We start from the raw sequence: 16,490 nt of genomic DNA, 5'->3' as shown, positions 1-16,490 counted from the left end.
GCTCAGGCGCTTGGTCGCGTAACCCGCTGGTAGGTCTAACGTCCTGACAAAGAAGCGCGAACTTTCCGCACCCCTCAGCAGACTTCCACTTCCCCGCCGCGTTCTCCCCGCCCCCTTCACCCGCTCGTCTCTGATTGGTTGGGCTGCCGCAAGTGCGCGCTGCCATTGGCCGGAAGTCCATCGGGGCTGGGCGCAAGGGAAACTTACCTCAGCTGGTTCGCGCGGAAGCGTTATTGTGCTCGGCGGCAGCGGTTGTCGGCGGTTGTCGGCGGTTGTCGGAGGTTGTGGGGAGAGAAGCGGCTGGCGCGGCGCCGCTCTAGGTACGTTGGGGCCGGGCGAGAACCCTGCGCGAGCGACAGTTGGCCGGGACGGAGGTTTCTTGCGCGCCACGCGCCTGAGTGCCGGCCTCCGGAGGCCTCGGAGCGCCGCGCGAGCCGGGCGGTTGCGGCGGGGTTGACTCAGATGTGTCCGCGGAGTCGTTGGGGCTCCGACCCGGCCGGCAAGACAACGGCGAAGGGCGAAAGGACGTGTCTCCACCCGCTGTCCGAGCGGGCGGCGGGCAAAGCAGGAGTGGTGGGCGGCGGCGCGGGCGAGTCGGTGCCGCGGAGGGACGTTACCTCAGGGTTTGGTACTCGCCGAGTAAGTAAGTGGAAGCGTGGGGCCCTACCGGACTACATTTACAGACTAACGGAGAAAATGTAGTAGTCCTCCGCGCAACTTTGGGATTCCGTCGCCAAATTTCCAGGAGTTTCAGTTATAATTTATCTGAGGAAACCAGGTGCCAGAACAGTTAAGTGATCTTCATCAGGCGGTGGGGAGGCTTTCCTTGATGTACATTTTATGCAGAAGGTACTAGAACATCAGGGAAAACAGAAAATTCCGAGCCTTAATGCCCACATGCCTTTTTAAAGGAAAGCGCCTGGAGCACAAACGTGTAATGTACACCTGTGGAGCTCACCAGTGTTGGGATGCTGTGATTGAAGGATGAAAGCCGTGTAACGGCAGGCGTGGTTCTTTAACACAGTTTATTTTTGAGGAAGTTAAAGAGAAAAAAACCATTTCCTGCTTGTCGCCCTTCCCTCACCTACTTTCAATTTTGGCAAGTTCAAGAATGTGTCCTGTACAGAGGAAGCAATTATTTTGCTTTGTCTCTCTCATTACAACCTCGCTGTGCTTGGAAAACTGGCTTGGAAAACTGACCTCCACTTTTCCGTGATACTGTGTTGAAGATGAAGTTTCCAACATTGTAAGCCAGCACGTGTTGCTTGCTTTGTGACGAGCCGGTATTCACTGCTCTGGAGACTCATAGATGGTCAAGACCTAGAAAAAGATGATCATACTGAGTAATTCATTAGGAATAAAATGTTAAAAAATAGGAGAATTATGTGAAACCCACTTAAACGGGCTGTTATGCTAGGTTGGGATTTCATACTCTTTTATTATGATTTTGTCGTATATTGTAGCCAGTAAATGACTGGCGACAACTATTTGCAAAACAAATGGGGAAGAACGTTCAAGATAAAAATAATTTATATCACAGGAAAGCTATTGAAAATACAAAAATGAAGCATCTGGCTGAAGGACTGATTACATTGAGTTCAGCTCTTGTGAAGTATGTCTTCTTAGTTCGTTCATCCTCCAATACATTTTTGGAAATGTTGAGTCTGACCGTAATCAAATTAATCTACTTAACTCTCAGTCTTATCTGCAGATTTGTACAGACTACATCCTAAGATTGACTTCTGCCTCAACAGAAGTGCATGATTTGCATCTTTTAAGAACTGGTGTATCTAGGTACATCTTGAATTTTCAGCTGTTTATCTTATTGACGCTCGTACTTCACCTCAACCTTCAATTCTGCTGTATTTCCTTGCTACTTAATATCTTGAATTCTGGTATGAAAATATTGCATGATCCCTGCATCTTTGCATGTGCAAATCATGTAGTTCTCTTATAGTGGGTGTATAGTGGGTGTATTTCATTTGATATCAAATTTTAAATAATATATTGGATACTTGTTAAAAATAAACTATGATTTTAAATGCACAAGAGTACTAGTTCTCATTAAGTTGAGTGAGATTATATTAAAATACAAAGAAACATATTCTTCTATCTTATTTTGTCTCATATCCTTACATTGTTTAAATACTTATTCTGTTCTCTAAAGCTTAATTAAACCTTGACCCATACCTTTAAAATGCATTACTATAGACTCAGGTAACTTCGTATCCTTTTTTTATCTTTACCAATCTAAGTAGGACAGAAAGATTGTAGTCGGGTAATATCTAGAGGGAAGTAAACATAACTGTTTGGGTAGGGGAGATAATTGGTTATAATGTGAATTTTTGAATTTCTGATTAAATTTCTAGGCATATAAGGGGTGTTTGTGTACAGATCTTATTAAATTTAACCATTAATTATATAGAGGCACTATATGTATCTACTAAATGTGGTATCATTAGTATACCTTTGAAGTTCTACTGTGTATAGTGCTGCTGATATGAAATAGCTTATGGTAAAGCTATGGCAAAAGTTGCTGAGGCCTGTTCTGGTACTCTTTATTAAGGAAAAAATAACCCTGGGTGGCTTTCCAGAGGTTCATTTTTATAAGTTGAGTATTCATTTAGGCAGCATTTAATAAAACTTCTACATGAAAAGCATCTCACTGAGGATATAAAAGTAAGACAAGTCTCTGCCCACAAATATCATGACTAAAATATAAATTTCTAATGGGAAATTCAGATAAGGAAGTAGTTCTCTTGCGGGAAGTCTTTCTCTGAAGAGATGATCTTTAAATGAGACCTTGAAGGAGTGGCGAATAAGGGAAAATGTTGGTATATGACCATTCTGATGAATTTGAAAAAAAAGTGAAGAATAGGTTTATAGGAAATTCAGAGATAAAATTTAATAGCTTCAGGAAAAAGGAAATATAAAAAAGATAGTGCAGTCGTGATTCTCTGGTTATGTATTTGCTTGTAACAACTCAAGTATTGATTTAATTACAAATGTGATGAAAAGCTGTATAGGGTATAGAAAAGAGCTAAATCCTCATCTGTATGTATAGGACCTTGATAGTGGCTAAAATTTGTAATTCAAGAAATACTACTGTGAATGTATTTTAAAATACTGAGATTAAAAAAAAAGTTAGTTTAAAATGATTGTTACTAGGCATTGAGTGTTGACAAGCAACTACTTTATTTCACTGTGAGCATTTTATGCTGCTTAATTTTTTTTTTTTTTTTTTGGTGGTACACGGGCCTCTCACTGTTGTGGCCTCTCCCGTTGCGGAGCACAGGCTCCAGATGCGCAGGCTCAGCGGCCATGGCTCACAGGCCCAGCTGCTCTGCGGCGTGTGGGATCTTCCCGTACCGGGGCACGAACCCGCATCCCCTGCATCAGCAGGTGGACTCTCAACCACTGCACCACCAGGGAAGCCCTATGCTGCTTAATTTTATACCACTACGTCGATAAAATTTTTCTAAGTAAAAGCAAAATTCTACTAGTACTTAGAAGATGCTAATGCTGCTGGTCCATGGACCACATTTAGAGTAGTAAGGATTAGTTCATGCTCATTATAAGATTGTCACCTGGCACAAGTTGGTCATGTTTTGTCCTTTTGTTGACCACTATATATCCCTTAAAGGTAACCTTGTTACTTCATAATATCTGATTTGTACTTGTGATATGAGATTTGAGTCTTACGATCCTGGGTTTAAATACTGGCTCTGAACTGTGTTTTTCTGAACAAGTTATACAACCTAGCTTAGATTTGTTTTGGTGTAAATGTAAAATATAACAGGAATTGTGCTTTATTTAGTATTGATATTTATAATAAGGTAATATCTCAGCAACAAGGATCACTAGAGATAGAGACATTTTGTAATGAGAAAAACCAGTCCAGCACCAGGAATAGAGACAATAAACTCAATCAGTATGTACCCATGGCTTCAAACTATATACTGTAGGGGGGGAGAGACAGTGATTCAGTTAAAAGAAATAGACAAATCATAGTGGAATAGACAAGTTGTGGAATCATAGTGGATCACTCTGAACACACTCCTGTTTTAATAGCTGGAAGATTATAAACAACACAGCTAAGAAATTTGAACTAGTTGGCGTCGACATAGAATAACACTGTACCCAACAATGTTGGAATACAGGTTTTGCTCAAATACACATGGAGCTTTTGAAAAAATTGGCTGTGAAACTAGCCTCAACAGATAATACAGGATGGAAATTATTCAGAGGACATTCTCTGATTACAGTGCAATTAAATTAAGCTAACCTTCAACAACAAAACTGCAACTTGGAAATCTGCAATTGCCTGGAAATAAATGTATTTCTAAATAATGCACAGATCATAGAAGGAATTATAATGGAAATTAGAAAGTATTTTGAACCAAGTAATAAGAGGGCTTATCAGAATTTGTGAGACTTGACAAAGAGACAGGACTTAGAGGAAATTTTGTAGCTTTAAATGCAAAAAAACAAAAAGGACTGAAAAAGATTTGAGTTTTATCTCAAGCTGGAACAAAAATCAAGCCTGAAGAAAATTGAATCATAAAACTAACAGGAAATGATGAAATAGAACACTGCATACAATAGAGAGGAAAGTCAGAATGTCAGTGCTTTGACAGTATTGATTAAATGGATAAATTTCTAGTAAGAGTGACCAAGAGAAAGAAAAACAAAACATGTCAGTAATATCAAGAATAAAAAGAGACATCACTACAGATCCTGCATATATTACAAATGTAATTAGAGAATATTATGAAGAACTTTATAAACTTGAAATTCTGTTAAATTTTGAAATTTTGTGTGAAAAAAATAAAATTAACAGAAAAGTAAAATATGGATAATTCCTATATCTATTTTTAAAAATTCAAACATAATTGAAAACCTTTATCACTAAGTTAACTCCAAGCCCAGATGGCATTATGATGAATTATTTCTAACATTTAAGGAAGGAGTAATACTATTTGCAGACAAAAACTCTTCAGAGAATGGAAAAAGACTTTCCAGTTTTTTAATGAAGCCAAAATAACCCTGATTTCAAAACCTGATAAAGGAAAAGAATGACTCATCTTTCTCATAACATTGATACAAAGTCCTAAAAAAATATTAGCAAGTTGAATACAGAAACATGAAGCAAAAAAATGGGCATATTATGACTGACTGAGGTTTCTTTCAGAAATAAGCTAGGTTTAGTATTTTAAGAGATCAACCAATATGATAGAAGTTAATTGAAAAAATGAGATTATATTATCTAAATATATATGAAAAGGATAAAATTGAAAATGCATTAATGATAAAATCTGGGAATAGAAGGGTATTTTATTAATCTAATATAGAGCATTTGTAAAATGTATAGCAAAAATCATAGTGGTGTTAGTGAAACTGCACACCCCTTTCAAGATTGGTAATGAGTGAAGGATGCCTGCTAACAGCATACCCATTCATAGCATACTGGAGGTTCTAACTAGTGCAATAAGAAAAATAAGGCTTAGCAAGAAAATTATGACACTACATAGAAAGTTCAAAAGAACTTACTTGGTTTAATAAGTGAATTTAATGAATTAATTGGAGATACGATCAATAAAAAAGCACTGATTGTATTTCTATATGATACCAGGCAGAAAAATGAAATTTTAAAGTGATGCCACATAGAAAGTATTAAAAAATGAATATTAAAAAATGAATGCCTATGGGATAGAGGAGCAAAAGACATGAAACATATAAAACAAAGTAAAATGGTAGCCAGAAATCCAGCTATATCAATATTAATGTCAAGTGTGAATGGATTAAACAATCCAGTCAAATACCAGATTGTCAGACCAGAGGAAAAATAGCATCCAACTATATGCTGTCTGTAGGAGACACACATAGATTGAAAGATACAATTATGTTGAAAGTAAAAGCATAGAAAAAATCATGTGAATAGCAACTATAAGAAAACTAGAGTGGCTATACTAATTTCAGACAAAATAGACTTTAAAATAAATATTAGAGGTAAAGAGGGACATTTTGTAATAAAAGATGCAGTCCCTTAGGAAGTTATAACAATTACAGACATGCCACTAACTAGCGCCAAAATATATGAAGCAAATATTGACAAGAATTGAACAGAGAAATAGCAAATTTCAACAATAATAGTTGGAGACTTCAATACAACACTTTCATAATGGAAAACTAGGTGAAAGATCAATTAGAAAAGACTTGAATAACGCTGTAAATCAACTAGACCTAAGAAACATCTTTTGAACACTCAACCAAACAAAAGCAGATTATATTCTTCTTAAATGTACATAGAAAAATTTCCAAAATAGACATTATGCTAGGCCATAAAACAAACCTCAACACATTTTAAAGGACTGAAACCACAACAAACTACATTCTGTGACCACAGTGGAATGAAATTAGAACCTAAGAAGAAGAAATTTGAGAAATTCACAGCTATGTGGAAATTAAACAACACACTCCTAAATAATGAGTGAGTCAAAGGAGAAATCATGAGGGAATTTAGAAAATACTTTAACATTAATGGAAATGAAGACATAACATACAAAACATTTTGGGTGCAATTAAAGCTTTTCTTAGGAAAGTTGTTGTGATAAATGCCTATATTTAAAAGAAGACTTCAAATCAATAAACTGACTTTTAATGCAGAAAGAGGAAACTAAACCTAAGCAGAATGAAGGAAATGATTAGTAAAATCAAGAAAGAAAAAAATAAAATTAATAAAATCAAAAGTTGTTTTTCAAAAAGATCAACAAAATTGACAAACCTTTACCTAGAGTGACCATGAAAAAGACTCAAATTACTGAAATTTGGAATGAAAGGATGCATTACTACTGATCTTGCAGAAGTTAAAAAGATAATAAGAGACTCCTATAGAACGATTCACTTATATACTGATCAGTTTTATAGATGAACTAGACAAATTCTTTTTTTTTTTTTTGTGGTACGCAGGCCTCTCACTGTTGTGGCCTCTCCCGTTGTGGAGCACAGGCTCTGGACACGCAGGCTCAGTGGCCATGGCTCACGGGCCTAGCTGCTCCGAGGCATGTGGGATCTTCCCAGACCGGGGCATGAACCCGTGTCCCCTGCATCGGCAGGCGGACTCTCAACCACTGTGCCACCAGGGAAGCCCTAGACAAATTCTTAACAAGGCCAAAATGAACAAAACTGACTCAGGAAGAAATAGAAAATCTGAAAAGCAAGTAAAGAGATTGAATTAGAACACAAAGAAAAACTCAGATGGTTTTTGTTGTTGAATTCTACCAAGCGTGTAAAAATACCAATTTCTTACAAATTCTTCAGAGAAATAGAAGAGGAAGGCACACTGCCCTGATCATTCTGTGAGGCCAGTATTATCCTGGTAACAAAACCAAAGACACTGTAAGAAAATGACAGAACAATATCTCTTATGAATATAGGTGCAAAAATTGTCAACAAAATACTAGCAAGTTGAATCCAGCAACGTCATGACCATGTAGGGTTTATCCCAGGAATGCAAGGTTGGTTTCACATCCAAAAATATATTAATGAATGTACCATATCTATAGAATAGAGCACAAAGCCATATGGTCATGTTAATGCTGAAAAGGCATATTCTGACAAAAATCCAAGGTTCCTTCATGGTTAAAAAAAAAAAAAAAAAGCAAAGAAGTAGGGTTAGTTGTGAAATTTTTTTTAACCTGATAAAAGGTACCTGTGAAAAATCTACAGTTAACATCATGCATAATGATTAAAGACTGAAGGTTTTCCTCCTAAATAGGGAGCAAGACAAGGATGTCCACTCTTGCCACTTCTAGTCTACATTGTACAGGAGGTTGTAGTCAGGACAATTAGGCAAGAAAATGGAATAGATTGGAAAGGAAGAAATAAAACTGTTGACAAATGACATGATCTTGTATGGAGGAAATCCTAAGGAATCTGCAAAAAGCTATTCTGAGATGAGAATAAGATCAATAGAGTTGCAGGATGCAAGATAAATATACAAAATTCTATTGTATTTCCATGTACTTGCAGTGAAAAATTCTGAAGTTTCATTAACAATAGTATCGAAAAGTGCAAAACTTTAACTCTGAAAAGTAAACATTATTGAAAGAAATTAAATGTCTAAATAAATGGAAAGACATCCTATATTCATGGATCAGAACACTTGATAGAATGAAGGTAATTGCTCCCTAAGTTGATCTAAAGATTCAACACAATCCCTATTGAAGTGCCATCTGGCTTCTTTGCAGAAATTGTTAATCTGGTCCTAAAATTCATATAGACATTCCGAGAACTCAGAATAGCAAAAACAGTCTTGAACATTGAGGACTCACACATCCTGAATTCAAAACTTACTAGAAAGCTATAGTAATCAAGACAGTCTGGTACAGGCATAAGGCCATACCTATATATCAGTGGGATAAAATTGAGAATCCAGAAATAAACCTTCACATTTATATAGACAATTGGTTTTTGTTTTTGTTTTTTTTTTTGCATTACGCGGGCCTCTCACTGTTGTGGCCTCTCCCGTTGCAGAGCACAGGCTTCGGACGCGCAGGCTCAGCAGCCATGGCTCATGGGCCTAGCCGCTCTGCAGCATGTGGGATCTTCCCAGACCGGGGCACGAACCCGTGTCCCCTGCATCGGCAGGTGGACTCTCAACCACTGCCTCACTAGGGAAGTCCTAGGCAATTGGTTTTTGATGAGAGAAACAAAACAATGAGGAAGAAGGAATGGCCTTTTCAAAAGGTGCTGGAACAGCTCTATGTCAACATGCAAAAGAATAAGTGTGGACCTTCTCCCTCACTTTATTACTAACACACATAAAAATTAACTCCAAATGTATCCAAGGTAAAACAATAAAATTTTTAAACAGAGATAAATCTTCATGACCTTGGATTAGGCAGTGATTTTTTTTTTTTTAGATATGACACTAAAAGCACAAGCAACAAATGAAAAAGTAAATTGGGCTTTATCAAAATTTAAAACTTTAGTTTCTCAAAGTATACCATCAAGAAATTGAAAAGACACCCACAAAATGTGAGGAAAAGTTTGGAAATCATGTCTATAGGGACTTAGATCTGGAATATATAAAGATGTCTTACAAGTCAACCATGAAAAGTCAGATAACCCAATTTTGAAGTGGACAGATGAGCCGAATAGTCATTTCCCCAAAAACAATATACCAGTGGCCAATAAGCTCATGAAATAATGCTCATCATCATTAGCCATAAGGGCAGTGCAAATTAAAATGACAGTGAAGTCATCACTCACACCAAGATGCAATACTAAAACAGACAGATGATAATGAGTATTGATGGATGAAGAGGTGCTAAAATTGGATCCCTCATACTTTCCTGGTGTGAATGTAAATTGGTCCAGACCCTTTGGAAAACAGTCTGTTTCTTAGAAGGTTAAATGTAGAGTTACTGTATGATCAGCAATTCCATCCTTGGGCATATACCCAAGAGAAATGAAAACCTGTTCACACAAAAATTTATACGTGAATGTTCATAGCATTATTTATAATAGCCAAATCTGGTTCTTTAGCAAGATGTGAATATCCAGAGTTATTCTTGAAAGTACAGTTTACCCTTGAACAACATGAGTTTGAACTATGCAGATCCACTTATGTGGGTATTTTTCAATAGTAAATATTATATAGTACTACATGATCTGCAGTTGAATCTGCTGATAGAGAATTGTGGATATGAAAGCATCATAACCACATATATGAAAGGCCAACTGTAAGTTATATGTGGATTTTCAACTGCATGAAGAGTTGAACCCCAACCCCTATGTTCAAGGATCAAGTGTGTGTGTGTAAATATAATGTAAGAGTAAAGTAAAACCTGGGATATAAAGTTCTAAATTCAGTGAAAAGAAATCTCTTGACCTCAGTGGTTAATGAAATGTTAGCTGAAAAATGCTTTTAGGGAATGTTTAAATATACTAGGCTCCACAGAATTGTAAAGCATTTGTAGACCTTAAAAAATAGGACATTTTCAAGGCTTCCCTGGTGGCACAGTGGTTGAGAGTCCGCCTCCCGATGCAGGGGACGTGGGTTCGTGCCCTGGTCCGGGAGGATCCCATGTGCCGCGGAGTGGCTGGGCCCACGAGCCATGGCCGCTGAGCCTGCACGTGCGGAGCCTGTGCTCCGCAACGGGAGAGGTAATGGCAGTGAGAAGCCCATGTACCTCAAAAAAAAAAAAAGACATTTTCATACTAAAATGACATGGAGATAAACATAAATAATAAAATGTAAAACATAACAAGTTATAAAAATCAGAGGGCATAAAACCAAATGTAAACTAAAGCTTTAATGTGTCATTTACAATAAATGTAATTGGATTAAATTCTCCTATTAAAAGACATTCATTAGTTTAAAATATTTTCAATAGGTTTTATAAGAGACATCTAAAAAAGTTGGTGGAGTGAACAACAATATATTCAGCATGAGTTACATCACCAGATAAAATAGAATAAAAGGGACAGATTATGTTTTTACAGTTTAAAATTAATAGGATGCTTTCAAACAATTACAGGCATACCTTGTTTCATTGCGCTTCTCTTTATTGTGCTTCGCAGATAGTGTGTTTTTTACAGATTGAAGGGTTGTGGCAACCCTGTGTTGAGCAAGTCTGTGGGCAGCATTTATCTAACAGCCTTTGCTCATTTGTGTCTCTGTCACATTTTGGTAATTCTTACAATATTTCAAAACTTTTCATTATTATATTGCTATGGTGATCTGTGATCAGTGGTCTTTGACGTTCCTATTGGAATTGTTTTGGCATTTTTTGGACAATAAATTATTTTCAAATTAAGGTATGTATATTGTTTTTTTAGTCTATTGTACACTACACTACAGCATAAATAGCTTGTATATGCCCTGGGAAACCAAAAACTTCATGTGAGTCACTTTATTGCAGTATTTGCAGTGTCTGGAACCTAACCTGCAGTATCTCCTAGGTATGCCAGTATACATCTGAGGGAAAGCAAAATTACATCCCTTCCTATAACTATATCCTAAAATCTAGATGGATTGAGGATGTAAATTATAAATGACAAATCTTTAAGACTTGAGAAAATGTAGATGACCTGTCGTTCTGACCTTGTGCTGCAGGACAGTACCACGATTCCAAAGACCTCTGTGAAATGTGGCTTATTTGCAGCAAAGGACTCAAGTCTAAATGTCAGGATGGTGATGCCAGTGATCCCCCAATTAGACTGAGTTGTTGCTTTTTATGCTCCCAGTAATAAATTTCACTCACCCTCACTACAACACGTAAACTATTTCTTCACCTTTTAGGCAGTTACTAGTACAGTTGACCCTTGGAATTATTCTCTTTTTTTAAAATTCTTTTATTTCTATAGCTCTTTTTTTTTTCAGACTTCATTTTTTTAGAGTAGTTTTAGACTCACAGCAAAATTAAGAAGAAGATACAGAGATTTCTCATATATCCCCTGACCCCCACATGCATAACCTCTCCCATTATGAATATCCCCCACCAGAGTGGTATATTTGTTATAATTGATCTTGATTCTGGTTAAATGGGTGTATTCAGTTTGTGAAAATTCTTTTAACTGAACACATGATATGTGCACTTTTCTGTAGGTACTTCAGTAAAATGTTTGGGAAAAAAAAACCCAAAATAAAAAAATTAAAAATTGATCAACCTTGCTAGAGAAAAGATTTGGTTTGTCTTTGGGGAATATTACAAATATTGTATTCATGAAAAGGCTGTCAAATATGTAGTCATATAGAGAAAATAGAGTTCTATTTTGTATCAGGCCCTTAATGAAAATGTGCTGTTTTTCTGGATTTCCTGATTTTTATGTATACATAAAATAAATATTTATTTAGCCTTCAAGTCTAACAAATCCTGGAACTGTTCCTGGTCAAATGATATAGTGAATGAAAAAAATAGAGTAAATGAAAACTTCGAGTAAGAAAACAGATAAGGATAAATCAAATTATTCAGGTAGCTTTGACTGGGTTATTTGCACCTTAAAATGTCTTAGATTCTGTCTTCGAGTTTAATAATTGCTCTATAGTTTGTTAGGTAACTGGTCTATCATGTATTATATAATTTTTTTTTTTTTTTTTGCTTGTATTATGCCTTTAAGTGCCTTGTAATTTGGCAGTTTTCCTTTCTTTTAAACCATTTACTTACCTATGGTTCAGATCAGGCTTGATGTGGGTACTGAGAAATAAATACTAAAATATTTTTCCCTTCTATGTAGTAGATTTTTCTTAAATTAACAGAAATAATTCAGAATTAAGGATGTATTGAAACCTAACTTGGCTTTCTTATTTGAACTAGCATCACGTTGTGTATTTTAGTGCTCATTTCATACTGATGATTGTTGAGAATTACTCGTGCAGTACCATTAATTTGGAAATTTGAACATTAGGAAAGCTTTAAAAAGGTGCCACGGTATGTAGAAAATGGAACATGCCACACAAAACATTGTTTTTTGTTTTTATGAAGAAATGCAACTTAATCTTTAGATTATCTAAAGTATGGCCTACTTGGATTATTTAAATCAGAACTTAATGGTTATAGTAGTGAGGTGATATAACAAAAAGTGGCCAGATAAATTATCAGACTTAGTATCAAACAGAGGCTTACTGACAGTATAAATTTTGACTTTATATAGAGTTATAGAACAAAATTAAAATTATCAATGACAGATGAAAATGGGTATATTTTTCAATAAAAATAATTATCTAAATCTGGAAAGATTAGTCTCGGCATTATTTTAATATTGTAAGTAAATGTTAACTTTTGTCTGCTAGAGATATTCATTTAAATATGGTATCTTAAATTCTAGGATATGAAAGATGGCAAGTCCAGATAGAAGTAAACGGAAGATTTTAAAAGCAAGAAAAACAATGCCTGCAAGTTGCCGGAAGCAAGCAGAGATCCTGAATAAGTCAAAGAATGTTGAAGCACTAAAAACAGCAGCAATTGGGAATAATGTGTCAAGTAGTAATCAGAATTCAAGTACTGATGTCATAAGTAGCAAATGTAGACATTCTGAAAATGATGCTTCCTCTTTGGACTCTATAAAAAATTCAGTATGTGCACCAAAAAGTAAAGTATTTTCTCAGAACTTAATAAAACCACTAGAAATTGTTGATTCGAAAACAAGATTAGAATACACTGAAGAACAAGTTGTGTACCCTTATGAAAAGCCAAGTAAAACAGTAGAATCTCCCAGGAAACTCTTCACACAAGACGCAAAAGATTCACAAAACACTTCTGAAAGCCATTTTGAATGTCAGGCAAGTGTAACACGATCCATTTTTGAACATGAAGAGGATTGTAATCTGAAACCCATTTGCTGTCCATCCAGTGTATTGAGTGGTGTAGTTCAGATGTCAAAGTCTACAATAACCAATACCTTGGATGATAAGAGAACTGACAAGATAGTTTCCTATTTAGAAACAAACTCCAATTCTGAGTTTCGTGATAAAAGACAAAATAACACTTTAACTTTAAATTCAGATATCCCTTTTGTGCCTGTTGATAAAATACCTAACTTGGTAAATTCAGTCATTTCTAGTAACTGTGCTGCTGACATTTTGAAAAGTGAAGAATCCTGTAGAACCTGTCATTCCAGCATTTTAAGTTGTGAAAGTACAGATGCAAAGTGGCTGTCCTCATTTGACACTGATAGTAATAACAGTAAGTGCATACTTAACGTTTCTCTTGGAGAAGTTAAAATAGTTACTTTGCTTTGGGCAGTTTCATAATCTCAGAAACAGTAGAGTACACATAAACAGGAAAACAGTAAATGATAATTATTTCAGAGTATCTTATTTCTGAACCATTCTTGGCGGGGAGGGGGAATGGTATCCTCTATGTCCAAAGGGAAGTAAATTCTGGCAAAGAAGGAATCAATCACTTTCCTTTGAAAGTACAACAAAATCAAAAGGTGGTTTATAGAAATTGCTTGGTTTATTTCATTTACACCTTTTTCTTTTTTTTGAAGTTTTATTAAATTAATAAGGAGGCTAGTTGAAAGGCAGAGTGGGTTTTTTAAATAGTTGAACCCATTTCTTTCCAATTCCAGAATTGGCCTGTATATCACATGCCAAGTGTAAGCGGATAGATAATAAGAATACATACAGGTTTGTGTGTAGAGTGAGAAACACATCAAATAATTAACCAATGAAGTTCTAGGGTTATAAAGTTATTAAAATAGCACAAGTAAATTTTATTAAAAGGGTGTTTTTGTAGGTTAATGAAATATAAGAAAAACTTGATTTACTAGGATAAATTGTATTTGTTTTCTTGTGTATGCTACAGAGTGATCATTTAACAAGGTGAATTTTAAATTGCTTAAAAATAATAGTAGGATCACCTATTAAAAATATGTAGGACTGCCTAAGTAACTCTAAAAATAATGTAAGACCACCAAGTAAATAACTGTAAACAGAAGATCAAATGCTGTAATTTATTGTTTTTGTTAGTATTAAGTGTATATTAAATACTCTGGAAGGAAAGTATATCTGAGACCAGGACTAAAATACTCTTTTTTTTTAAGGATTAGTTTGTCAGAATTTTTTATACATTTTCTAAAAAATGCTGCTGTGGTCACATTTTAGTTTTTTAATTTGCTTAGGGGTCCCTAAATTAGAGAATTCCCCTGTTTCCTTCATTAGAAGGAGTATTTTTCTGTCTCATCTTTCCGTCTCCCCAAGGCCATAATCAAAAGAAGAGGACGTTTTCAGAACACAAAGAAAATGTTAAGCGTGTGAAAACTTCAGAGCAAGTTAATGAAAATATTTCTCTAGCTCTGGGAAAGCAAACAGCATTGCTGGAACAGGTAAAATATTGGGCTTAAATATTTGCTTCAGAAACTTTTACTTTTGATTAGTAAAAAATGGTAAAAGTTAATTGATCTAAACAATGAGTACAGATAACTTTCATGATGCAGGGCAGGTATATGAAAACTGAATTATTAGCAGGTGGAGATATTAGGGGAAAATAATTGTTTACATCACCAAAACATCTCTAGATCCTTCAAAATGATCCTATGCAGAGTAACCTACAGAATCACATGAAGGTAGAGTGCTGTGGTAGAAAGAGAATGGGCTTTTTAGTCAATATTATGCTCAAATCTCTTCAAGTCAGACACTACATGACCTTGAGCTTTGTGAACAATTCTGTCTCTTTTGTACTGGTCATGGCGTTCTTGATCTGCAGCTATAGCTGTTTATTATCACAATTGACCACTACTTCATAGACCCAGGCAACCCGGAAGTTCATTACAAAGTCCTGCTACATTCAGGTTTACTTGCCCTAATTTCCAAGAAATTAGGGAAAGGTTTACTTACCCTAATTTACACAGATATGGTGCATTATCTGACGTTTTGCTTTTATAGCATCATTAAGTGTACTTTTCCTTTTCTTTTTGCCCCATTTCATCTCATTGTACTACAGTTTCCATTAATGTCTGATCAACTCTGACTTTAAGTGTAATGAGCTTCCAATTTTAGTAGGTCCGTATCAGGACTTGTTTTGATGATCATGTTTTGCTATTTTATTACCACTGAAATGCCACAACTAAAAGTCATTATGTGATAGATTGTCGTCAGCTATAGTGGACCAAAAAATGTCCCAATCCAAACTATCCTGCTGTTTCAGAAACAAAAACACTGTTTCTAAAACAGGCCATTACAATTACATAGTTACATGTTATATCAACATATATTCACATAATAAATGGAAACCATTGAAAGACTCATGCAGAATCAGCTTAAAAGGTGAGTCAATACTTCCCCTTTCTACTTCTTATTTTCTTCTGCAAGACCAAAGGAGACATTAATAAAAAATATGTAAATATTCTATTGTTTGCAGGGATGGGGTAGTGGAGTTATGTTAAACATGGATCTAGCTTAAGAAGTTGGGCATTGCAGCTGTGTTACTCCCAGTGATTAGTAGCTGATTTCAGAAATAAGTTCTGATATGGACATACAAATACAAAATTTAATCTTTGAACATTTTAATTTCACTGGCACAGAAAAATCAGGGTTTTCATTCACTACTATTATCTATCTCACAAAATACTTGGTCCAAGTTAACACAGAATATGGTCCTTGCCAGTGAGGTTGAAGGAATGCAGTTTATTTGTTATCCTCCCCCACCACTACCACCAGAAGTTTCTTACATTGTCGGGTGACAGCGTGGGTTTTAGCTAATTCCTATCTTTTATCTATCTCTCAGTAACTAGCTCTCCCTCACTTGATATTTTAATTCCTGTCTGAACAGTTAACTCTCTAAACCACATCTGTTTGTTTTTCTTGTTTGAATCCCAGCGGAATAGGGCCTCCCATTCTGACATTGTTCTTCCCTACTGAGAGAGTCCCAGAGCAGTTAACTCTTATCTTTTGAGGTTTCAGAAGGATCTTGGCCTGGTTGATTCCAATTAAATTACTGAAGTAGAGGGGGTTTTCTTCCGAAGTCCAAGTTGTTAACGCT

At 35.8% G+C, this 16,490-nt stretch overlaps 1 protein-coding gene across 1 annotated transcript in view; it reads left to right on the top strand.

The window, feature by feature from the left end:
• Window positions 1-261: 261 nt before the first annotated feature.
• Window positions 262-16,490, top strand: part of ATF7IP2 (activating transcription factor 7 interacting protein 2) — a gene marked incomplete at its 3' end in the record, with an annotated part of 74,498 nt that continues 58,269 nt past the window's right edge. Inside the window, exons 1-3 of the mRNA XM_082857534.1 lie at window positions 262-320; window positions 12,835-13,691; window positions 14,711-14,835. Of these exons, the coding sequence (XP_082713660.1) occupies window positions 12,845-13,691; window positions 14,711-14,835 (972 nt within the window). The 5' untranslated portion in view covers window positions 262-320; window positions 12,835-12,844. The remainder of the gene's footprint in view (window positions 321-12,834; window positions 13,692-14,710; window positions 14,836-16,490) is intronic.

The sequence above is a fragment of the Leucopleurus acutus genome (assembly GCF_964270905.1).
Source record: "Leucopleurus acutus genome assembly, chromosome: 16".
Taxonomy (NCBI): Eukaryota; Metazoa; Chordata; class Mammalia; order Artiodactyla; family Delphinidae; genus Leucopleurus; species Leucopleurus acutus.
This window is presented reverse-complemented; position numbering and strand designations above follow the sequence as displayed.